General features: G+C 37.7%; 4 protein-coding genes and 1 pseudogene across 8 annotated transcripts; 4 read left to right on the top strand and 1 right to left on the bottom strand.

Moving 5' to 3' along the window:
- Positions 1-552: 552 nt before the first annotated feature.
- On the top strand, positions 553-2,308 carry LOC137726993 (uncharacterized). The gene is made up of 3 exons (XM_068465946.1): positions 553-891; positions 1,580-1,738; positions 1,830-2,308. Exons 1-3 carry the CDS (start codon positions 880-882, stop codon positions 2,100-2,102), a joined length of 444 nt encoding a protein of 147 aa, XP_068322047.1. The 5' UTR covers positions 553-879; the 3' UTR covers positions 2,103-2,308.
- Positions 2,309-2,823: 515 nt separating this feature from the next.
- Positions 2,824-5,470, top strand: LOC137725870 (protein NUCLEAR FUSION DEFECTIVE 6, mitochondrial-like). Of its 5 annotated transcripts, none has more exons than XR_011067549.1 (4): positions 2,824-3,025; positions 3,129-3,250; positions 4,383-4,454; positions 5,199-5,470. XR_011067549.1 is itself a non-coding variant. In XM_068464695.1 (4 exons), exons 1-3 carry the CDS (start codon positions 2,868-2,870, stop codon positions 3,845-3,847), a joined length of 288 nt encoding a protein of 95 aa, XP_068320796.1. In that variant the 5' UTR covers positions 2,824-2,867; the 3' UTR covers positions 3,848-3,891; positions 4,014-4,223. The 5 variants fall into 5 exon arrangements, 3 of the variants coding, with proteins under 3 accessions (XP_068320796.1, XP_068320797.1, XP_068320795.1); XR_011067550.1 differs by lacking the exon at positions 5,199-5,470 and adding an exon at positions 4,946-5,024; XM_068464695.1 differs by lacking the exons at positions 4,383-4,454; positions 5,199-5,470 and adding exons at positions 3,840-3,891; positions 4,014-4,223.
- Positions 5,471-6,774: 1,304 nt separating this feature from the next.
- Positions 6,775-10,063, top strand: LOC137725611 (protein DEHYDRATION-INDUCED 19-like). Its single transcript, XM_068464359.1, has 5 exons — positions 6,775-7,126; positions 7,239-7,378; positions 8,384-8,461; positions 8,562-8,848; positions 9,614-10,063. Exons 1-5 carry the CDS (start codon positions 7,042-7,044, stop codon positions 9,720-9,722), a joined length of 699 nt encoding a protein of 232 aa, XP_068320460.1. The 5' UTR covers positions 6,775-7,041; the 3' UTR covers positions 9,723-10,063.
- Positions 10,064-10,362: 299 nt separating this feature from the next.
- Positions 10,363-13,003, top strand: LOC137722393 (pentatricopeptide repeat-containing protein At3g57430, chloroplastic-like; annotated as a pseudogene).
- Positions 13,004-13,189: 186 nt separating this feature from the next.
- On the bottom strand, positions 13,190-16,604 carry LOC137725813 (MACPF domain-containing protein NSL1-like). The gene is made up of 7 exons (XM_068464608.1): positions 16,119-16,604; positions 15,595-15,833; positions 15,105-15,300; positions 14,873-14,953; positions 14,581-14,764; positions 14,338-14,504; positions 13,190-14,042 (listed from the first exon to the last, which is right to left on the bottom strand). The coding sequence occupies exons 1-7, from the start codon at positions 16,371-16,373 to the stop codon at positions 13,353-13,355; spliced, it is 1,812 nt and encodes a 603-aa protein (XP_068320709.1). The 5' UTR covers positions 16,374-16,604; the 3' UTR covers positions 13,190-13,352.
- Between the last annotated feature and the right edge of the window lie 7,765 nt (positions 16,605-24,369).

The following is a 24,369-nucleotide window of genomic DNA, read 5'->3' as shown; positions in this document are numbered from 1 at the left end:
CTGTCGCTCGTAAAAAACATGAAATTTTTTTTGTTTCTGTCAAATTATTTGTGCAGAAATGTGCACTTGATATTCGATTGATCACGATTAACTATCAGATTAAGGTTAACATGTCATGATCAATACTGTTGATTCCGACTTACGGATATATAATTTCCAACCAAAAAGAGCTGCAACATCACCTATCTCTTCTGTTGCTTAATCCATTTGTAGTTGGCTTTTGGAAAGGATAGCAGAGATTGTTCAACAGCTTCAACCTCCAAATGTAATTACCTTAATAATTAAATTTTCTCATGTCTAAATGGAGCCACCTAACCATTTGATTTGCACATGGTTTTGGAACGTTCAAATTCAATTCCTGCACGGCTGCACCAAAACCAGACCAACACATTTATGAACACAATATTTACTCAAAACATGGGATTATGTGGCAAAGATAAGATTTTAAATTATTGTATTTGGTTAGTTGTTAAAACTTATGCGTGAGCAGTCAAGTGACACTTGGTCTTCACTTGGTGGGATGAGGTCTAAGTTGCCGTCTACTGTGACTTGTTGTGAGTGTATTAACGGCTCGTTGTAAAAGTATCTTTGTAAATATCGTATAGTTTGTCAAAAAAAAAAACAAGATTATTAGTGGTTAAACCACGGTTGATATTTAGGACAGGTTGAGGTTGTGTGAATTTGCAGCTATATTTAAAGGGTTGAACTAGACATGGAGGTGGGACCGGAGCTCATTTAATCACCTGATGTATTTTTGAAGGAAGTACATGAAAACAAGCCTTGTTTTCTTCATAACGTTTTCTTTCATCAGTGTGGGGATTCTCCTGTGAATACATAGTCTTCTCCTTTCTTCTTCCTGCTCGGGCTGTTCTTTAAGCCATGGTTACAGAGGTAAGTAAACATTCTGCCTTAAGAACTTACAATTCTCCGGATGTCGAAGTGTGTATTTGTTTGTTAATGCTTTTATCAAGTTTGTTTCTTCTCTTTTAACCCGCAAGTTTGTTTCTTCTGTGCTTCTTGGTTCAGCGTATGAATAGGATTATAGGATGAGAACTTAACTCAGTTTGCGTATGCAGATGTGGGTTAGGCTAGTTGGTCAGGACAGTGCGCCTAAGTCCTTGTACCTAAGTTCGAATCTTAAGAAAGCAGAACTAGAAGCATGCATGCTTGTTCTGTATGAGTTAAATATCAGGAGGAGGAGGAGGAGGAAGTTAAATTAAAAGTATATTTTTAGGACTGCTTTACTTTTCCATTAATCTAATTCTAATCCTGCTTAGATATTGAGAAATTGGTTGAGCTGCAGACATAGATAGCAGGTAGACCTAAACAATGCAACTACTTTATTGGTCAAATCCCTATTGAATATTAATCAATCAACTAATAGGGTTTAATTTTACTAATAGGGATCCAATATTACTCTTGATGGTTCCCTCTCTTCCACCTAATCCCTGTATTTTCATGCACAATCCATCTTTTTGTTACAAACATGTTTAGGATTTGAGTCAAAAACATGCATTTTTTGTTGCATTTCTTTATGTAAACACGCGATCTGCTAAACGTTGAGTTGTTAAATCCCCAGGATCTTGAAATGCACCATGGATGGCCCCTGGGGCTTGAGATCATGAACATGAGACTTAGAGTGGTGGAGAGCTTACCAGCTGCAGTTGTAGAACACCGGTCCTCGCACGTTCGCTCCACCAGTTTCACCTCCTTTTCGTCCTCCAACCTTGACACCGAGGTAAATCCTACCTTTGTTTCAATTGCTTTGATTCCCACATTGCCAAATTGTTCCCTTCTCATGGAATGTGATTGTCTACTTTCCCAACTAGTCCTCAGCATCCTTCTTCCAAGACCACAGCATGTCACTAGGCCGACTAATTGGGATTCGAACGGGTGATAGAGGACGGTTGTACTTCCCCAATTCCATCCGCTTCGAAGAGCATGACAGGATTTCGATCAAGGGTTCGCAGTCTGAGGTCTCTAAGAGACGTCGAGTAGACATGTCTCGGCGTATCTGCATACCGCTGCTGCTTGGTGCTCTGGTAAAGATCAGCAGGAGCAAGAGCAAGCCTAAGAAGGCAATGTTTGATGCCAGAGGCTAAGTGCATTTTGTACACTTCCATACAAAGGGAAATAAACTTCACTTCCATTCCTTGGTATTGTGTCACATTTCTCTAGTCATTTGTGTACCGAGAACTGAGTTATTCATTGTGAATCCAGATTTTTATCACAGTTGATGTGTTGATTGAGAGCCCGAAATTGCTTGGACACTTTGTTTGGAATTGAATCAAACCATGCATTTTGTCAATTTTTGAAACGAGATTTTGCATTTCACACAATGTATTGCATTTCGCTTGTTGTGCTTGGTCACTTTGCTTCAAAATTTAAAAGTTATGAATCGGAAATATACTTAACTACTTGAGCTACAAGCTAAATACTGTCACTATTTGAAGTTCAAGATTTTATTTTTGACAAATTGATATTCTATTTTAAACTACTTTAGTTTATAGACATGAAGATTCGAACTTGAATGCAAAAGGACGAACACATTGCCTTAACGAACCATTTTTGTGAAGTTTTGATTTAACCGAACAAGATGGTTAAATTTTATAATTTTGAATATAAACACAAAGAAGTAGAAGAATTGTAAAGTAATTGTGTAGTTAAGAACGGGAATGGAGATTCCAAGCCGTTAGATCTTGACCGAAAAATCACCGCCATCTACTTCGTCCACCAATCATCGTATGCCACGCCCTCAATCATAGGAGTAGACATACACGCGAAACACACCAGAACGCTCCTCTAAAGTCCCAAAACCTTCTTCCTACTCATCCTAAAACCGCAAAACCATCAGCCATCCCACAACCATGTCCTCCTTCGCCGCCGCCAGGTCCGTCCTCCGCTCCTCTGCGGCGCGAACCACCGTGCCCTCGAGGCTTGCCTCCGCCGCCAGACCCAAGCCAGCCTCCTCAACATTTCGCATCCCCAAACCAACCCAAAGCCTCTCCGCTCCTCGCATTTTCAGGTAAATCGAACACTCATCAAACCCTAGATTTCATCACTTTCAATATTAATTATTTTTATCAATTTCAATTTTATTTTAAAATGTGTGCTTTGTTGCTTTGAAGGTCGCCCGTGGAGTTGAGCTGCTGCGTGGAGACGATGCTTCCGTACCACACAGCCACAGCCTCTGCATTGCTCACTTCGATGCTCTCCGTCTCTCAGCGCTCCTATGGTTGGACCTCCGAAGGTATTCCCTCTTTGTCTTTCGAGTTTTCGTTTCATGATTCGTGATGGGTGTTTGCTGAATTGATTATTTGTGGCATTGGATTTGGAAATTGCTTATCGGCTTAATTACTTGTTTCGTGTTCAATTTGTGTTCTTTGTGAGTACATTATAAGTTGTTCTGTTTCGAATGTTTTAGTCAATAGGCAATCTGATTTGTCATAAGCAAGGCTTTTAATTGAAGGGACAAAATTTTTGCATTGTAGTTTATCTGTGTATTGATCGATGATTGCTCGTTTATCTTCGGAAATTCGAGAACTGTGCTTTTAATTCCAGAGTATTTGCTATATTGTTCCTGAAGTGAAATTGGGGTTCTTTTAGTGATTCGTTACTTGTCATCTAGATTAGAATTCTAAGGAATGCAGGTCATTTAGCATTACTTCAAGTCTATCATTTAACTATTTTGATTTCAACTTTTTTTTTGCATAAGTTATTACGGTGCATTAAGAAGTGGGCATCTTTACTTGCTCAAAAGTTTTCACATTTTGGCTACAATGACGGCCTAATTGTTTTAAATTCTTCAATTTTCTTTCCTTTTTTCTTTGTCTGAGAAGGGGGGTGATGTTAGATGATCATGGATGGAAGTATTGCCAGGACTTGAAATCAGTGAGACAATCTTTTGCCTATTTTGCTCCAAAATTTCATCCTTTTCTTTTGGTCTATCCCATCTTTCTCTCTCTCTCCCCGTCTTGTGCAATGAAAGAATGCATATGCTTTTGCTTTTGTAGGGCAAGACAAGACTAGATGAGGATCAAGCATCAGATATGGAGTGACTTGGATTTATTTTTGTTGTCGACTTCTCTTAAGTAGACTAGATAAGAAGACTAATGGTCTACAACTATTTTTGTTGGCTTTTATATGTAAAATTGGGTTTTCCTCCAATATAACAGTTGTATCTCTTGCACAAATGTGCTATATAAAAAATTTGCATTCACTGACGATGAATAAATCACTGATGTTTTTATGCTGATACGAACCATGAAACCTTGAATGGCAATGAAAACTCTAGCTGAACTACTTTCTTTGTTGTTTGTTATTCATGTCAGTGTAGACGTATAAGGATAGAATAATAACACTGATTTGTTGTATTCACTCAGATTGCAATGATGATGTATGATGAATATCAGAGGGTTCGAGCAAAGTTTTATGTACTTGCGCTCTAAGACAAGGTGGTGAATAGAACTCTTAAATTTCTTGATGTAAAGGGAACCAAAAATTAAATATCGGTGCTTCCTAATGATTTTTTTTTTTTTTTTTTTGTTTAAAGTCTTTTATCTATTTGTACTGTGATGATGATGATGAAAAATGACGACAATGTGAGTGTTTCCTCATTAATTAGGTCAAGAATTGCACTTTTGTACATTTCGGTTTCACTTCACCTGATGGTTTCATTGATTTTTTTAACCATAACTGTATAAATCATATATCTACTCTTTACTTTTGGTGTCAAATTTCAAGGGTGATGGTTGTAATAGATTCTTCTACTTGCCGAAATCTGTTAATAGCATAATCATATCATGCTTCGACTTCGATTCTGATGCATATTGACAACTCTGGACCTAGAACATTAATTGTCTTCTTCCCACCGCCTTGGCCATCTGTTTCCAAATACTTCATAAGCTGCTTCACTTCTTTTGACTATGCCTGTTTCTTTGTTTAGGGCTGTGATGAATGATGATTTCTCATTAGCTGACTTCAAAATTTGGCTCAGAGACTTACCATGTTGCGCTTCTGTTTGCTTTGCTTATGAAGTTTAAGTTGTGAGCCTAATTGTTTACTTAGAAACGAATGTCTAAATTCCTACTTTTGTCCAATCGCGCACTACGTTTTCATCTGAACTGCAAATTATGTTAAAATGGCTGCAAATTTCTCAGTCTTCATAAAATTTACATTTTTCTTTTCTTTCGTTGTAGATGGATGATTGTTATCTGTTGGAATGCGGTGCATCGGTCGTAGTTTTCATGGATTTCAATGGACTTTGTAGGACTGGCTTGAGACTTGAGGCATGCTTCATCCTAGTTTAATCCACAGAGTTGTATTTGTTCTACAATCATTCACCAAGTAGGTGCCATAATGATGATTTTTTTTATTTTTATGATTCAATTTCCCTTCTTGACATCTCGATCATAACGAGGTTGAGGGCAAACATGTTGATGCAATTTCCAATCTCCGGTCTTGTTGATTTGTTTCGCGTTTTATTCAAGAGATAAGCCAATTTAACATTTCCTTTTTGGAGTTGCGGAGACCTCTAGGGTGGACCATGTGTAGAGCAGCCGGACCACGTAAGATGTCTGACTGCTCGCACAAATAGAGCCGCTTACGTTTTGGTGGTTCTATAAACTTACTAATCTAATTTGGTTTTAGAGTTGTCCTAGTCGACAACTCTATCGAAGTTTCTGTCCCTGAACTGTTTCAACCCCCTAAACAATCTTACCGTGAACGGTAAAGCAGGGTAGTTTGTATTAATTATATTTCACGTCACGCAGTGGTCGGACTTGGAGAAAGGTGACCAAGTCGTCGAACCTGCTTAGTCCTTGTAGGGTAAGAAGTTTGACTTTATGGAGCGCCCAAATTGCTAATTGACCAATATTTTCAAAGATAATCTCAAGGGCGGTAGAATGCAGTTTGACCGTTTATTGATTTGTTTAGAAGTGTTTTTAAAATGACTAAAATGATTAGAGGTCTGCTGTCCTTAAATTGGTGTTTTTAAATCACGAAAACCAGTTATAACGCTGTTAAGTTTGGGGTTAAAGTTAAGGACATATGTCAAAATGTTAGAAAAGAGACACTAATTTAGGGACTGCAGACCTTTGGCCAACTAAAAGCTCTTGTAGTGAAAATATTTTTAGAATCATTTTTTAAGGAAAATGCAAGTGAATTTAAAAAAAAAACATAAAATACTTTCTACAAGAAACATATAACTAGTATTTTTAATTATTTTAAAAACAGGTTCAAAATAAAGACTCCCAATTAACGGGCATACGAAGAAAACATAACCTTTTGCAAAATATACACGACGACGAGAATCCGACATCTTTTCGCATTTGCTTTACCGCCGACTCCGACGCTCAGTGCTGACCACAAAAATTCCCACAATTAATTACCCTTAATTAATATTTAAACCTGAAAAAAATGATTAAAGATGTAAACATGGTCAGCACTCAGCAGTCTCCGTCCAACGTCTGTAGAAATTTTTTATTATGACAAAAACACGAATAATGTATCATGTATTTTTATGTAACTAGTAAAAAAGTTTATTTTTTAAACTATTAACTTTTCAAAACATATATCTATAATAACATATAATAAATCATCACATATACGGATGACACTGAAAATTTCCTCTAATGTCTGATGCTTCCTCATGGAGTCATTCTTACGAAAAAGTCAAATTATCCACAACTTATTATTTATTTATTTATCTGCTTTCAGACTCTCAATATATCTAAATATTTTAGCTTTTATATAAATATATATATATATATAAGCCTTCTATATATATGTGCTTCCAGCTTTCTTCCTCCTCAAATCTCTCTCCGTCTCTCATTCTCTCTTGGTATTTTGGTGCAGAGATCAAACTTCAATAATATTTCACAGAAAGAGAAACCAAGTCAAGTAATTCACAAATCAAACATGTTCTAAAAATTTGTACTTTTTCTATCAGAAATTTGAAATTTAAAATCAATCAAAGAGCTTAGCTTTAGCACCTGATCGAATCGAATCGAACAGATTTGAGTCGAGTCGAATCCGTCTTCAATGGACTCCGAGTTCTGGACCTCCCGCCTCGCCGCCGCCAAACGCCAGTACACGATGCAGCACCACCACCAGAGCTCCCACTTCGGTCCGTACGCCCCTCTTCCTCCTCTGTTCTTGTTTTTCATTTCTGATCTCTATTTACTATTTCTTTTTCTTTTTTTTTTTGTTAATTCTGTGGAAAATTTTAAAAATTATAGATCGGTTAAGCATCGATGATTTCGAGGTAGAAGACGAGGTCCGACCCGACTTCCCGTGCCCGTATTGCTACGAGGACTTCGACATCGCGTCCTTGTGTTCCCACCTCGAGGACGAGCACTCCTGCGAATCTAAAGTCACCGTACGTTCTTACTTATTGTCTCTTTTTTTTTTTGTTCGATTTAGTTTTTGTCGCATCAAGTTTTATGATTTGGTTCCTCCGGAGGACATGGCTATGATCTTTGTCTTTTGTGTCGGCCAAATGTTATTACCCAATTTGGAATTCTGTGATTGACTTTTCGATTCATCAAACGTGGCATGTAACTACATAACTGCTAAAATATCGTACCGTTTTCCTTTTTGGGAAATAAAGAAGAAAGAGAGGGCTATGAGTTCACCAAATTATCGTTCTTTTTTACCTGAAATGTTTGAAAGGATTCATACCATGGTGAAATGAATTGAATTTTGTTTTTGTTTTCGGTTAATTGCACGAGGAGTAAATACAACCAAAAATTTCCGAAATCAGCTAAATCGGGTGCATCTTGTATGCAAGCATATGATTCATGTTTTAGATGAGGAACATGTGACATAAATGATTTTCGCACTCTCTTTTTGTCACTCTGCACCGCTATCCTTTTTTTCCTTCACTTTGCATTGATAAATCGAAGGAGAATCAGGGGATATAAATAAAGGGAGGAGTGGCGAATGAGAAAACAGCGGTGGTGGAAATCCCTTGATGAAATATTTGATAGACCCTTCCATAGACTGAAATTTGTGTGACGTATTTTGTATAAGAGGGCTAAAGTAGTTGATTGTTGCTTGCTTTTCTTCATAAGACTGAAACAAATGCATTTCCGGGTTTGTAAAACGCGTAGGGAAATAGGAAATCCATTCTAACTGTTGTTGATGCTCGAGCAATCTCAAATATTTTGCGGCAAGTAAAACATGGATTGTCTTTGTAATATAAGTTGCAAAATTTATCAACCGGACTGTATTGCATACTTGTAACTTTCGCCCCTTATTTCTTATCCCTGAAATTGATGGCAGATGAGACTAACTGGTTTTGTGGTTTTCATCTATATTTTATTTTTTACTTCAGTCGATATTTCATGCAAGAAAGACGTGTTTTTACTTTCTTCTTTTGCAGATTTGTCCCATTTGCTCCGTTAAAGTTTCACGGGATATGTTAAGTCATATCACACTGCAGCATGGACACTTGTTCAAGATATCCTTTAAACTGGAAAATTTAGTAACTTGGAATTCTTGATAACATATCTATGTACAAAAGCTTGATTGCCCTTTTAGTTTCCTTGACTGAATACCACTTGCAGAGACGTCGCAGATTGCGTAGAGTTGCTATTCCCAACACTCAGGCACTGTCTCTCCTTGGCCGGGATCTTCGTGAGGCTCATCTCCAGGTGCTTCTAGGGAGCGGTGGATATCGATCAGAAAATGCTAATGTGTCTAATGCAGCGGCAACCGATCCATTCTTGTCATCACTTATTTTGAATTTCCCCGCTTCAGGAGCAGATGAAATTTCAAAATCTGTGGTAACCACTACTGAGGACACTTCTGCAAAGAATGCGGTGCCATCACATATTTGGAAATCAAGGTACTGTTTCATGTTTATCACAAACTGGTTTTAATTGACATCATCTTTCAATAGCCATTTAATTGTTCGAATATGGTGCATGACATGGTTCTCGTCGTCACACTACTGTTTGAATGCTGATTATCACCTAGTTGCTACCTTCCAATGTATAGCGTAAGTTTATTATTTCATGTACGTGGTTATTTCTTTCTTCCTAAAACTCGTTCTGCATGATATGAGTGCATCAAAATTATAGGTAGATAAAATCACCAACCTTGGTTGTACAGTATTGCCAACTTTTGTTTGGGTGGGTAGGGTGTTCAAGCCTCTTCAAGGTGTAAATATTAGTGACCAAGGTAGTGCCAAGTCGACGCCTTGGTTTGAGTTTTGTGTGTTAATACAGGGATTCTCCTTCTGATGCAAGCAAATATTCTACTTTAAACGAATCTAAACTTTGGGGAGGGGGATTGAACTTGGGTGCATATGGGGTAGCACATTTGCTCTACAGTCTAGACAAAGCGACTACGCCCACGTATGCTGGGGTTCATGATTAGTGTAACCAAATCACTCAATTTATGTGCATTTCTTAGTTCACCTAAAGGTGTAAACAATGATAATGAATCAGGGGTTAATGTAATCAGAACTGTTGATGGTGAAGAGGATTATCCGATGATGCCCATCTTTCCGGATTATTGCATGTGCAAGGGCCTATAATGCTGTTCTTTGAATCTGAAATATCTCTCTCTTCTCTCTTTCTCCGTTTCTCTCTGTCTCTCTCTTTTGCAGTTTTGATCCTTCCTTGAGTTATGAAGAGCGGGAGAAAAGGATTCGACAAGCTACTGGAAGAGCTGGTTTCGTGCAAGATCTGTTCCTCTCAACACTGTTAGGTGACTGATTGGAGACAGTAAGTTTTATCTACGATAATAAAAATGATCAGTTATTCAAAATCTTGTTAGGGGGCACGTATCGGGCGGGTTTCTAATGGTTTTACCTTCTTAAACAACCGAATATGTGCCTCGAATGAGATTAGCTATGAGTTTTTGATCAGAATAACCTATCTTTATCTTTAGCACCTTTTCTTCGAGAATGTAATGCGTTCCGAAGTCACGTTCGTTGTTTTAGTTAATGGAGAAGATTAATTTATGATAGTTTTCGGCTTTGTACATATAAACGGGTGAATGTTAAGTTTTCAGCAGATCAATTCAATCCTAATGAACAATGAAGCTTTTCAATTCATTCTGTTGTTGAATTTAATATCATTGTTCCCGATATGTTCTTTTGGCCGGAAGATTTGTGAACAAAGCTACATAAGGGATGAAACAACGTTAGATGTGGATTATTAACCGGCTAATTTTTGTTGGTCAGATAGGTGACGTGGTCGATTAGATTATTGGTTGGGATAGAGAAATGGATAACACAAAAGGATGATGACTTTGGCATGCAAAATCCGATTAAAAATCATGAGTTATATCACATGATTCTTTATGAAAAAGTATTTAGAATTCACAAGATTTTTCTGTTGACATTTTGGAAAATATGGTAAATCATTTGGGAACAACCTCCAAACATCCCTTCATTTCAGCACTGAAGCAAAAACCCTAAACCCTAATTTCACCCCCACTTCTGTATCCTACTATAAGCTTTTGGGAACAACCTCCAAAGCTCCGAATCTGTTGCTGTGGGCAGGGAAATCCATGCCCACATGATCGGATTCGGAAATGTCGGTTGGCACGCCCGGAAACTGGTTGACGAAAGTCCTGAACCAGATTTGGTTTCTTGGTCTGCTTTGATATCTGGGTATGCCCAAAATGGGCTTGGAAAAGAGTCCCTTTCGGCGTTTTTTGAGATGCACTCGTTGGTAGTTTTAAGTGCAATGAGTTTACATTTCCGAGCGTTCTCAAGGTGTGCTCTATTACTAGAGATTTGGGACTCGGAAAGCAGGTTCACGCGGTTGCAAATACTTTGGTTGTAATGTATGCAAAGTGCGGGGAGTTTGGAGATTCTAGGAGGCTGTCTGATGCCATTCCAGAACGGAACGTTGTTTCGTGGAATGCATTGTTTTCGTGTTATGTGCAGAGTGATTTTCATGGAGAAGCAATGGATTTGTTTCAGGAAATGGTTCTAAGCGGAGTAAGACCTAACGAGTACAGTCTATCTAGTATAATAAACGCATGCACTGGGCTCGGGGATGGCAGCCGCGGAAGCAAAATTCATGGATATATGGTAAAGCTTGGGTACCAATCCGACCCATTCTCAGGAAATGCGCTTGTTGACATGTATGCAAAAGTCAAAAGTCTTGAAGATGCAGTAAGAGTTTTTGAGAAAATCGCACAGCCCGATATTGTTTCCTGGAATGCTGTTATTGCTGGCTGTGTTCTTCACAGGTACCATGATCGGGCTCTAAAATTTTTTAGGCAAATGAAAGGGTCAGGAATCCGTCCAAATATGTTCACATTGTCAAGTGCACTGAAAGCCTGTGCCGGCCTGGGGTCCAAGAAATTGGGTAAGCAGTTGCACTCTTTCTTGATAAAGATGGATACGGAATCAGATTCATTTGTCAATGTTGGACTGATAGATATGTATTGCAAGTGTGAGATGATGAGCAATGCAACGGTTCTTTTTGATATGGTGCCGAAGAAGGACATGATTGCATGGAATGCTGTGATCTCAGGACATTCACAGAATGGGGAAGATATATAAGCCGTATTCCTCCAAACCACGGCGAGCGTGCAGGCCATTGACGTTTGTGAAAATGTTCATTCACTTTCTGTCAAAATAGGTTTTGAGTCGGATATGTCTGTTATAAATAGCCTTCTTGATACATATGGAAAATGCGGCAGAGTAGAAGAAGCGGCAAGAATTTTTAAAGAATGCCCAATTGAGGATGTGGTGGCTTTGACATCGATGATCACAGCCTATTCGCAATATGAACAAGGAGAAGAAGCTCTAAAACTCTACTTGCAAATGCTGGAGAGGGAAAACAAACCCAATTCATTTGTATGCAGCTCTCTTCTGAATGCTTGTGCAAATTTGTCTGCATACGAGCAAGGGAAACAGATCCACGTTCACATTCTCAAGTTTGGATTCATGTCCGATGCTTTTGCAGGGAACTCTCTTGCTAACATGTATGCAAAATGTGGAAGCGTAGAAGATGCAGATCGTGCTTTCACTGAGGTACCTGAGAGAGGAATAGTTTCATGGTCTGCAATGATTGGAGGACTCACTCAACACGGGCATGGAAGAGAGGCCCTCAACTTATTCACTCAGATGCTCAAGGATGGTGTTTCCACCAATCATATTACTTTAGTAAGTGTCCTCTGTGCCTACAATCACGCAGGTTTGGTAATGGAAGCCAAAAAGTATTTTGAGTCCATGACAGAGATGTCTGGAGTTGTGCTTGCATGATTGATCTCCTTGGCAGAGCAGGGAAGATAAATGAGGCAACGGAGCTTGTCAACACACAATGCCATTTCAAGCGAACGCTTCTGTTTGGGGGGCACTTCTTGGTGCTGCGAGAATCCATAAAAATGTTCAGCTTGGCCAGCGCGCTGCTGAAATGCTCTTAGTTCTTGAGCCCGAGAAACCTGGTACTCACGTACTTCTTGCAAACATTTACGCATCAGCAGGCATGTGGGGTAATGTGGGGAAATGAGAAAACTTATGAAAGATGGCCAGGTAAAGAAGGAACCTGGGATGAGTTGGATTGAGGTCAGAGACCGGGTACATACATTTATAGTAGGAGATAGAAGCCATTCAAGAAGTGATGAAGTTTATGCGAAACTCGATGAACTTTTCGACCTAATGTACAAAGCCGGCTATGTTCCAAGGTGGAGATGGACCTCCATGACGTGGAACAAGGCGAAAAGCAGCGGCTTCTGTGCTACCACAGCGAGAAGCTTGCAGTGGCTTTCGCGTTGATTGCCACTCCGCCGGGAGCTCCCGTCAGGGTGAAGAAGAATCTTAGAGTATGTGTGGACTGCCATGCAGCGCTAAAGTTCGTCTGTAAGATTGTTTCGAGGGAGATTATTGTGAGGGACGTCAACAGATTCCATCATTTCAAAGATGGTTCATACTCTTGGGGGGATTATTGGTGATTTTTGTGGAATTATGTTACAATTTTGTATGCCTATTAAAGTGTAATTTTTAATAAATTAGTTGATATTATTTTTTATTTGAAAAAAAAAGTTTATTCTTAAAAACCTTAAAACTAAAGCATTCAACAAGAACGCCACTATGACAGTATCACAAATCAATCATGTAATGCAAGTGAGAAAGTTAAAAATGGCGCTAATATATTAACTTGTAGTACCGACAAAGTGGCATCACAGATATCGGTAAATTTATCTCATACGGTAACCATGATGGAGGAAAAATAGTTATTTAATTCTCACAAAAGAATCACATTGGCAAATCAGTTTGGATTTGAACCATACGGAATCAAGTTCCAAATCAATTTTAAGAATGGATAATTTACAAGGTATAACATTTACAACAAAAGTATGTGTTCCTTCCCCATTTTGGTTTCTTACAACATCGTAGAATCCTCTGACATTATTGTCAATAACGAATACTTCACTCTCACTGAGATTCGCCCACCCTCTACACACAGCTTGGCTCCGGTGACCACCCAATATCCTGGCGAGTCCTCGGGACCTCTTAACATTTCCTTGGTATCAACAAACGTCGCCATTTTTGGTGCCTTGCTTGGTAAAGGTGGCCCTCTGGGGTAAACTGCTGAATTCAAATCCACTTTTATTGGCGTCACAGGCGGATTCAATGCAGTACTGAACCTTGTGCTGATCAAGGTCGAGATGAATCCTGATTTTCGAGAAGAGCTTGAGGGTCCTTCCCACTCTGATCTACGGAGTTTTGCAGATGCCACTGTTGAAAATCCAAGCCTCAGGAACAAAACTTTCCTCATTCCGACAGACTTGGCTTCAAACCATGCCTTCGTCACAATTGAAGCGGAATCATCAATACAGGCCCCATTGTACTGTACTGGGGCAGTGCATACATGTGAAAATATGCTCCACTTGACAGGTTCAAAGTAGCGTCGTTCCTCTGGCTCATCAATTGGATCATAACTGTGATCGTCTGAGAGTTGGAGATTATTGGGAAGAGTAGAAAGGTGCTGGAGATGGATTGCCAGATGGTCACTTTTCTTACCTTCAAGATACAAACGCATTCCTGTCACTGGTCGATTTCCAGTATCAACCTGAAAATTGTAAAATTAGAAACCACAATCCAAAGGCGATAGCTTGAGTAATAGGATCAATGAAAATGTGAACAATTTTCCAGCACATTTCAACTCATTTCATGTTTTGCGAATCGAGGTAAAGAATAGTGCATCTTTCAACTCATCGACACAACAATTTTCCAGTTTTAAGGAATTTCTTAAAGAGTTCATCGCTTGATAAAACATATAAAATTAAAAGTCTTCAAAGAACAAGGAATTCCCAACATGCTATCAGCAGCTACTCTGTCAATATTTTACATCACAAGATATTTACCTTCATAGTGTTAACGTATAGCTTTGGGCCCATAAAGGTGAACTGAAGTGATGGGGATACTTGTTTTCTGTGCCTGAGACCGAGAGGCAGATCGCCATACACTGGAGCCCATTGACGTGGTAACTGAAATTCCAAAAATTGATGGAGTTCCTCTATTGGCGGTTTGTCTGCAAAGTTTATCATAGAAACATGAGTGTTTTCAAACTTTTTTATGGGAGAATAATTTAGCTACTGGGATCGTACATCTAAGGTAGAGATTCACTGCATGACTTAGAAATCCAATTCCTTGGACACCACCCAACAGAGAGGTTATGGGCACGAAGGACATCGATATGACATTAGGTGACTCTGATACGGTTGAAAGCCACTTGTTATGACTTTGACCACTATCAACACCTCCCCTTCGAACACAAACAGTAACTGTACCCTGCATTATTGAAAAATATAGATATCTTCATCCATCCAATGCAGGTTGATTGTTTCACATTCAATGAATTTGTGAAACAAGTGCTAAAATGGACACCAAAAGGCTTACATCATTCCTTTGTGTGATGATAGGTGACCTTATTAAGGGTGCATACGTTCTTCGAACATCCCAGTGCATAGAATCGTCATGCTGAAACAACGAACATAAAGTTAAAATTAAAATAAGTCACTTCATCAATTTCCACAACTTCCACTTTCATAATTTCGTACCAAGATAAAACAGAAGCGCATAAGATTCTAAGAAAAAGAGGCAAGGATATACAATTCAAAATTCGGCCTACCTTCGTTTTTCCTGATAAATCATTGGACTCCGATCCAGTTCCATCCTCAGAAAACCTCTCGTCCGCTAATTGCTTTAACAATTCCTGCACTTCTGTGGGATGAAGATTTGAATTGTGTAACTGCTTTATGTGAACTACATCCTTTCCACCCATCCTCACCCCAACAACAATATGAGTACCGTATTTGTCAATGAACCTGGAATTCAAATTCTTAAACATCAGCGCAGAGTGGCACAGAACTGTTGTACAAACCTTAGCTGGAAAATCTACATAAATAACTGTCCAGCAAAGGGAACGATATACATTCTGCTTTTACACGTCTATGGTATTTAATTTGTATATAGTTTCAAGTGCCTAACTCAACAAAACTTTTATGTGCATTCAACAATGGAAGAATATGTGAAAGAGCATTAACACGCAAAAATTCAGCAGAAGCCATCACTAAAGGTATTGGAGAATTGAGCTATCCGATAAAGAAATGAAATCTTACGCAGCAAGGGCAGCAGGGTCCCATGTAGAGGGCACTTCCTGTCTCACATGCTCGGCTAGCTTTACATGGGATCTCGCTAGCTCAATGTTATACAGAGTTATCAACCAACCATCAAAAGCAAGAGCTTTTACGGGAGCTGCATCCTTCTGCCAGCAGCCAGTGAATCCAAACATAGCATTAAACACACCGGACGGAATTTTGCCCGATAGAGACAGCTCCTTGTTGCAGTGCTCTGACATCTGGGAATACAAACAATGCAGAGATTGTTAGCAGAAAACAAAGCCTTTGGCTGTCTCGTTTTGTGCCTCCCATACCTCTTATTCTGCTTCTGGTTTCGTGTTGAACGAAATTCTACCGTTGCTATTATAAAAATTTAAAATTTAAATTCTAAAAAATCGATCTTCTCCAATTCTTCATCACCAACCAGTCACAAAACCAACCACAATCAAAACCCAGAAACCACTTCGCGCCAAAAAAACGAAAAGCAGACGAATTTCCTTTCCCAAGAAAGGAAAAAACAGTACCTGATTAAACGAAACGACGTCGGAGCGCAACCTGGTGCGTTCGCCTTTATCGCACCTGATGGAGGTGGAGACGTCGGGCACGACGGGCCCGCCAGGGACGACGAGGTCGCGGGTCCGGGTCGGGTCAAGGTCGACGAGCATGGGCTTGCACGCGGTGAGCCGGATGTCGTTGCAGAGATCGTACCCGGACCCAATCATCGCGACGGCCTTCTGGGCGGCGGATTGGGGGTCGGGGCGAGGCGCATTGAGAGCCATCGATTTGGGAGCAAACCCAATCGGACGGCGAAGAAGTGGGTGGATACAGGGATCGAGGTTTGGGGAGTGTTGAAGAGTTCTGATAGATTGAGGCGACGACCCATTGGAGTCTCCGGTTTTGAGGTTTCAACGATGTGAGAGAAAGAGACTCAGACAAAGTTGATTTCTTTGTTTAATTTAATTAAAAAATTAAACCAAATTAACAACTAATTAATCAAAAAAGTTTGGATATTTGCATTGATTGCTGAAAGCGATTCTCCGCCTTGGATGGGTTTTGCGGAGGAGGCCTGGATTTTGAATTGGGAGGACTCCGCCGGAAAGACGCAAGTGGGAACGCAGATACTTGGAAGGCGGCTGGGGTTGGCGGCTTCTTCCTCCTCATTTCGCGTGGCGCCACGCGTCGACGTCTCTGCTTTCGTGCATTGTTGTTTTACCTTTTTGTCCGTGGGTATTCCCTACGGCGTCGACCAAGAAAAATGAGTTGTTTGTATACTGAATTGGGCTGGACTTTCAAGTGATAACTGATCCTTTCCACTAGGTTTCCATTTTTACATGACAATATATAACTATCGAATTCGGGATTTCGAGTGTAAGAGTGAATACATAATTACGAACTTTTCATATATTGCTGACTAATTTATATTTGATGCTACAACTCATAGCCATCTTTAAGATATCGGGGGCCTTGGGTGCGAAATTTATAAAATGGCCCCGTCTGAAAATAGTTTGCCAAAAAAAGTAGGACAATGTATGGACGTTAGAAAACATTAACTTAAATTAAAAAAAAAACTTTATGACTCGTTGATTGTAAATTTATAAACATTAAATAATAAGTAAAAAGAGTTACAGACATAACCTTTACTAAATAATCAAAAGCAGTCTAATCTTAAACAACCAAACAATAATATATAGCATTATTATATAATAAAATTGAAAAAACAATCATTTTTTACGATATTGTTATTGGCACTTTAAATTTCTCCTTGTGCATTCTAGTATTTTAAAATGCTCATAGTAATAGACGTAATTTTCTTAATGTATAACATTACTATATATAAATTTTAGATGGCAGAATTATTTGAAGCCATTTTAAATTTGAAGTTCAGTGGGATTGCACCTTTCGCTCCATCCAAATGAGAAATTTTTAGTTGTGATGGAAATACAGATGGTACACCACTTGTTTTTATGTAAGTGGTGGAAAATTTTATTTTTTAAGTTATTAACTTGTTAACACACATATCTCACCATTTATATAGCGATACATGATGTATCATCCCATGCGACGATAACACTAAAAAATATCTCCATCCAAAGCCGCCTCTGTATAACTATTCTACTAGCCTTCCCTTCCTTTTTCCCTTGAAGAGATAAAGACTAAAAAATAAGTCCATTAGGGGTGACATTTTCAGATGGTTGTTAATTACCAATTTACTATTGCCATTTGCCAACTACACACTACTAAAGAAATAGTCAAAGTCAATGGTTTCCCTTATTTTCTTGAGGAATCAATGTATGGTCTTTATGTGCTATGCTATTTATTTTAGAGTAAATGGCAGCACCAACATACTGGTCAGTGGTCACGACAACTTTTTACCTGCTTTTCCATTCCCACTCTTGAGAAATGTTAAAAGATGACTCTCTTATAAGCGAGATTTTTTATTAGCTTTTTGTATTTATGTTTTTAACATAATATTTTATAATATTAATTTAAAATGAGAATTAATGTTAAATTATGAGGTGTTAAAAAGTCTCACTTTAAGAGTATTCTTAATGTTTAACACAATATTTTGTTAAGATTGCAACTTTGCTCACCCCATCATTTTTTATTCTCGGTTTATGAAACCCTTGTTTATTTCATTAAACAGGATTTGGCTAAGGATTGCCCAATTTTAATTTCAGGGTTTCTCTGAATTTGGAAGTCTCACTTGGTAGGTTTCCATACCAAGGCTCAATCCAAAGAAGTTCGTAGCGTCTGCCAATTTCGCCATATCCCCTCTTTAAGTGGGGTGATGCTCGCCCTGATTGATTGTTATTATATTACTTTGATTTAGTTAGTTTAAGATATGAATCTCAAAATTCAAACCAGTATGACGACAATCAAATGAGAAGTGAGCATCACCCTCACTGTCACTGTAGAGGGTAAACAAAAATGCTAACTCGTCATTAACTCGTTGATTATAACTAATCCCACCATTATCTCACACCTTTTTGTTGTTAAACATGTTTTGAACGAGTTTAGCATTTGACCAAGCAAAGAAAATCAAGGGGGGGGAAGAAACTATAAAGTCCAAACTAGGCTAGGCTCCAAAGGCACGTAATTAACACATTGAAAAATCCATGGAGCCATTTAGTCAAGACGCCCACATACTATACTTACTCACTTTCACGCTCACATTTCACACTAGACAAACCCTTTCCACTTAAAATTATCTGTCTGCTTTTTTGTGCGACATTCATCTCTTTGCCCTCAAAACCAAAAACCAACCTCCTCTAGCAACCACCACCACCACATGTCATCATCCACTTAAACCAATAATGAGAGGAATTGTGACACCGTTACGTGATTATCAGATTATTTTAATCTTCGCGTTAAATACGCATGTGCGACGAGTTTATGTGTATATTATTAAAAAATTAGTGGTTATACTGTTATTGATTCAAAAGTACTTACAATGCTCAAGCAATACAATTTGAAAAAACAAGCGATTATTTAACGCGACTGCAGTAAATATCACAATGAAATTAAAACACAAAGCTAACATGATATCAAGAGATTCACACATGCACAACAGATGTATCAAAACGAGTAATTTAGCTACCAAATTACACATGCCCGTGCCACCAACATAGTGGCCAGAAATCGGCATAAGACGAAGTATTTATGTCAAATGTACACATATAAAGAACACTCATAGTAAGTTTGCTTATTATACACATAGTTATGTATTTTTCAAAAATATTTTCATTTTTCATATACGTCTTAATAATTCGTTAAGTTGCACAGTTTTCCAAAATTCCAACATATGATATACGTATTACACATACATACACACCTTTCACTTTTAATACATGTTATTTAGGCATATTATTCAATAATACACATAAAGTTGAAATATTCTATATTTTTTTTATACATATTATTGAAAAACAAAAACAAATAAATATTTAAAAATGAAAAATAACTTAATTTTTAAATATCTTTTTAACAAAGTTGCTGAATAATACATGTACCGTTTCATATGCACGCACTGTTTCATATTTCACTGGATATAGCACTACATATCAGACTAGGAATATGTTGTCCTGAAGATAAAAGATGCATAGCCGTAACTTCAATTTGACTGCTTCCTATCAAAAAATATTTTTGTAAAATGCTTTGATAATTAAATAATTAGAAGTATTTTTTTATTAAGATCCCGTAGATCTATGTCTTTAAATGTTCATAATATTTAATATAAGTGGAATCCTTCCCAATCACCTCGCTTTGTGTCACGGTCATCAAACAAAAACTAATGACATATTAACGTGCTTAATTCGCCTGCGAATAGCTAGAGATGACAATTAAATAATGTAGGTGCAATTTGTCAACAAAATGAAAGACGCCACGTATTAGACAATGTGTTTCACAAATCATGATGTTTAATCACCTTCAATTATACGAGATATGCTTTATCTTTCTTAATAATATATTATATATGTTAAGGAGATTTTCAAAAGTTTAACTCTATACGGAATTTCTAACCCTTCATATTGTTTGAATAATATTTTTTAATATTAGCACGAAAATTTATGTTAAAATATAAGGTGATAGATAGTTCGAGTCCTACTTTGAGAAAGTTTCGAAAAAAATCCAACCAATAAAACTTGATAAACTTGTTGGGGTCCCCTTCTCTGGCAGCAAAATATATTGTTTGATGGTTTTATTTGGGAAGGTGGACTGTCTGCCCTCCCATTTCCATATTCTCCTTATATTCTTCTATCTGTGTGGTCACGGTTAAGCCACATCAACATTTTATATTCTTTATACTTTTTGTTTTATTATTTCTATAAAAAATTAATATAAAATATTGACGTGACTTAACCGTAACCACACTTTACAAAAAAAATAAAAAAAATATGAAAATAGGAAAGCAAACAATCCACCCCCTTTATTTGGATATTATTGGCGGCCTAGATCATGAGGTGTACATTATGCAGTGGTTTGGTTGAGTATATCTTCTGGTGGTTGTTCTCTAGGAAACATAAAATCTAAGTTTTATGTCAACTTTTAGGATTGTGTTTTTTTTTATCTTAACTTTTTGTTGGCGGTGGAGGATAAGGTGGTTGATTCTTACTTGTTTCCTAAGTCCAACCATACACAAAAAGAGTATTTCTTTTTGCCATTTGAAAAGAAGGATAAGAAATTAAAAAGAAATAAGAAAGACTTGAGGAAATTAAACAAGAAAGTGTACTGTGTATGAGTTTGATGGATTTTGCTTCACTTTTAAATTTAGATGTGCTCATTATAGACTTATATTGTGTCAATTAAAGTCATTCTGTATTATCGACATCGTTATTATCATTGGTACCGCCATCATCACTGCGGACGCCACTGCCGCCACCACATCACTTCTCTTACCACCATCTTGTCATACTCATCACCACTATACCACAATCTCCTACAATCTTTTTGCCACCATTGGCATGACCACCATGATCACCACCTACAGTACCATTATTGGATTTTTGCTAACCCAACGAGGTTTTGATGAGGCACTTACAATGGGCTGGTCATACCATTATGTGCATGTTAATGATCATCTTGAAGATGTGAAACATTGACACCCTACATTAACTCACTTCTTCTCCTTAAGACTATTGGATTACGTGGTAAGGTTATTGTGAGATTTTTGTTTTGATATGTGCCTCTACTATGAGACTGGCATTAACAATTATTGTGCCTGCCAAAAACTAATGACAACCACCGTCACCTCTTAACATGAAAATATGATACGACTACTTCTTAAGTACACACTCAACGGAGAGTGTTGTGAATAAAATTATTAATCAGGAATGCGATTGTAAACTTAAAGTAGAATCTCAATAGGATTTGAAGACAAAACCCTCATAAGTTCGTATTAATTGCAAGGCAAGAACACCCATTATGAATAATATAACTAAAGATACAAGGCCAAAAATCGAGATTTGAGGACACAATTATCATACACAAGAGCTTTTTTTCTCTCTATCATCTCATCTCTCTCACTCACATTTACGATTGGTTTCACAACAAATTTTTTTGATCTTTTATAAATTATAGTTTTCATTTAGTTGTCCAAATAAGATAGCATCTTTAATTAAGAAGAAAATAAAATAAAACGTAGAGGTTGTTTTCTCAATTTCTTGGTCCACAAAAAAATTTGTGGCTGTGGCCACTCATGGAGCCGCCATCATTTTCTTCATCGTCATCATGTTTCAAGTTATAAGCTAGAGAAGGCTGTGATACACATCAAATGAAAGAGACAACGTGATTGGTCCAAATATGACACCTCACCCCCCCCCCCCCTCTCTCTCTCTCTCCCCTCACTCTCCCAGAGAGACATTGTATCTGGATAAATCCGTGTTTGCCCAATCTTGTTCATTACCGTTTTCTGTTTATGCTCGGACTTATTCAATTCTAATATTAGAAATAAAAACAAAATATAAAGGAGAAGAAAATATATGCATAAATATGTTATCTTTTGTCATTTAGGATTAATGTTTAATAATACTTCTCTTTATTTGTACGACGACATTCCGTTCTAAATGACAGAATAATGTTAAGCAACAAAATGTGTTAATATAACCAAAAGGCAGTTTTTCCCCTTCCATGAACCTCACAAGTTCTAATCAATTTCTACAAGCATTCACAATAAATGCATAATCTAAACGAATCATGCATGAATACTACGTGCTACTTGACAAGATAGCAACCACCATACCCTAACTATATATACTTATATATAATTAATAAAGACCGTGATTCAAATGAATGTTTCCATATACACGAAACTCAACAAATAATACATTGCATGACTTTGTTCCCTTCAATCATATTTTTGGAGATCAATCATCAACTTTGTTTTGATTACTTATTCAATTCGACCTTGGTACCTAACCTAACCCAGAGACCGTATGTTAGTTTGAACAGAGAGGAAGGCATACAGAGGATGCTTGGCGGCAGCCGGCAAGGAGCGATGGTAGCCACCGACGAGGTGTGGTGGTTGTTAGGGCTGTCTTCGTGTTGGTAGGATGTTGACTCTGTCGTGTTCTCTTATCCCATGGTATTAGTGGTGGATCCAGGAAATAATGTTAGGGGTCAGTAAGAATAACGCGTGCAGTGCGCAAATTTTTTTTTACCAAAAATAACTTGCATATCACAATTTCATCGAGTCTTGGTAGACAAGTCATTTGGAAATGCATACTGCACACCTGTTAATGCCTCATTTGCGAGGGTAACTAACATATTCCAATAATGCTCTCATAGGAATGCTTAACAAAGAAACACACTTATCTTGAACACACTAACAATGTTTGATATCATTGCATTCCATTAATACGTTTGTCCAAGAATGATGATACTTTGTTATTCACTGAAATCACCATTTCATTCACTCTTCTTTAAGACATTTTATCAAACAATTTTGGAGGGCATGTATGAAGCCAACTCTAATATTCAAAAGGGCACCACCCAAGGTATCCATGGACATTCACCAAAGTTCGGAGGGGCAGTACCCAAGGTATGTTCATCGAAGTTCGGAGGGTCAGCTAACCCCCCTGCCCCTCAATGCATCCGCCACTGCATAGTATACATTTTTTATTAAAAAAAAATACAAAATAATAACGCTTAACACTGTTAACTCTTTGTTAAAAGGTAAAACACGTGTCAAGTAGATAAATAAGAGACATATGGTATACATTTTTTATTAAAAAAAAATACAAAATAATAACGCTTAACACTATTAACTCTTTGTTAAAAGGTAAAACACGTGTCAAGTAGATAAATAAGAGACATAAATTTGGGGACCACATATCCTAAACCAAAGTCATTAAGTACCTTTCCATCTTTCTTTTTTTTTTTTTTTTTTCTTAAATGTAAGATGAGTGATGTACAACTTTTTTCGAAATGCTAATAACAATCCTATGTATCATTTTGAAAAGGATAATTATGAAAAGGATAGAGATGAGGAGAAGGAAAGATATGAACTGATAGATGAATCTCATGATGCATACTTAGTAGAAAAGATCATTCTGAAAATTTAAAAATAGAAGAATGATAGGGATTGATAAACATCATATTTAAAACTTATCACGTGGAGCCACTCAGTACTGACACACCCCGACCCAGGAAGGTCGAAGCATGCTAGCCGTCATCGTGAGATGACATAACCATAAGGGTAAGTGATGTGAAAAGTGAATAAATTTAAAACTAATTAGAACTAATTACACTAAACAGTGAAAGAGTGCGCAGTCGTGAGAATAACCCACTACAATTATTCATAACATAAAAGACAGTATGGCTACAATAGAGTAGTCAAAGTAGCAAAAATACACTTATTACACAACACTGGATAAGTTCATACGTCTAAAAAGCGGATAATGTTAGAACGGCCAAAGATCCATCGAATGCCACGAAGAGTGTAGCTATCTAGGTTATGGAGGGGCGAAAAACAAAGTTGAGTGGATCAACAAAGCAACACTTGTAAGAAAACCTTTATTTTCAAACATACTAACCCCTTGTCGTAAACAATAATACAACAGCAATATAACCAGAAATATGCCAAGTCACGATATATCAATGCCACAGTAATGTAATCATGTGATAATCAAGTATAACTAAGTGCTCATCCCTCTAAGCTGACACACAAGTTCATACAAATAATTTCTGACACGAATAAGACTGGGTGTAATCAATACGCTCTAGTACTACAATCACATTAAGGCTGGTGCAGAAGCACATCACATACGAGTCGCAATT

This window comes from Pyrus communis, chromosome 2, assembly GCF_963583255.1.
Source record: "Pyrus communis chromosome 2, drPyrComm1.1, whole genome shotgun sequence".
NCBI classification, from domain to species: Eukaryota; Viridiplantae; Streptophyta; class Magnoliopsida; order Rosales; family Rosaceae; genus Pyrus; species Pyrus communis.
Note: the sequence above shows the minus strand (reverse complement) of the source record. Positions and strands in the feature narration are given on the sequence as shown.

Bases quoted from the DNA above. Each gene is read 5' to 3' on its own strand.
- LOC137726993 (XM_068465946.1), top strand. The intron at 1,739-1,829 runs GTAAATCCTACC...TTTCCCAACTAG, and splicing joins CCTCCAACCTTGACACCGAG to TCCTCAGCATCCTTCTTCCA.
- LOC137725870 (XM_068464694.1), top strand. From the start codon at position 2,868: ATGTCCTCCTTCGCCGCCGCCAGGTCCGTCCTCCGCTCCTCTGCGGCG. The intron at 3,026-3,128 runs GTAAATCGAACA...GTTGCTTTGAAG, and splicing joins TCCGCTCCTCGCATTTTCAG to GTCGCCCGTGGAGTTGAGCT. The intron at 3,251-4,013 runs GTATTCCCTCTT...TTGCTTTTGTAG, and splicing joins CTATGGTTGGACCTCCGAAG to GGCAAGACAAGACTAGATGA.
- LOC137725611 (XM_068464359.1), top strand. From the start codon at position 7,042: ATGGACTCCGAGTTCTGGACCTCCCGCCTCGCCGCCGCCAAACGCCAG. The intron at 7,127-7,238 runs GTCCGTACGCCC...TAAAAATTATAG, and splicing joins CCACCAGAGCTCCCACTTCG to ATCGGTTAAGCATCGATGAT. The intron at 8,849-9,613 runs GTACTGTTTCAT...TCTCTTTTGCAG, and splicing joins TCACATATTTGGAAATCAAG to TTTTGATCCTTCCTTGAGTT.
- LOC137725813 (XM_068464608.1), bottom strand. From the start codon at position 16,373: ATGGCTCTCAATGCGCCTCGCCCCGACCCCCAATCCGCCGCCCAGAAG. The intron at 14,954-15,104 runs GTAGGCCGAATT...TCGTTGTTTCAG, and splicing joins ATTTATCAGGAAAAACGAAG to CATGACGATTCTATGCACTG. The intron at 14,505-14,580 runs GTACGATCCCAG...TAAACTTTGCAG, and splicing joins AGTGAATCTCTACCTTAGAT to ACAAACCGCCAATAGAGGAA.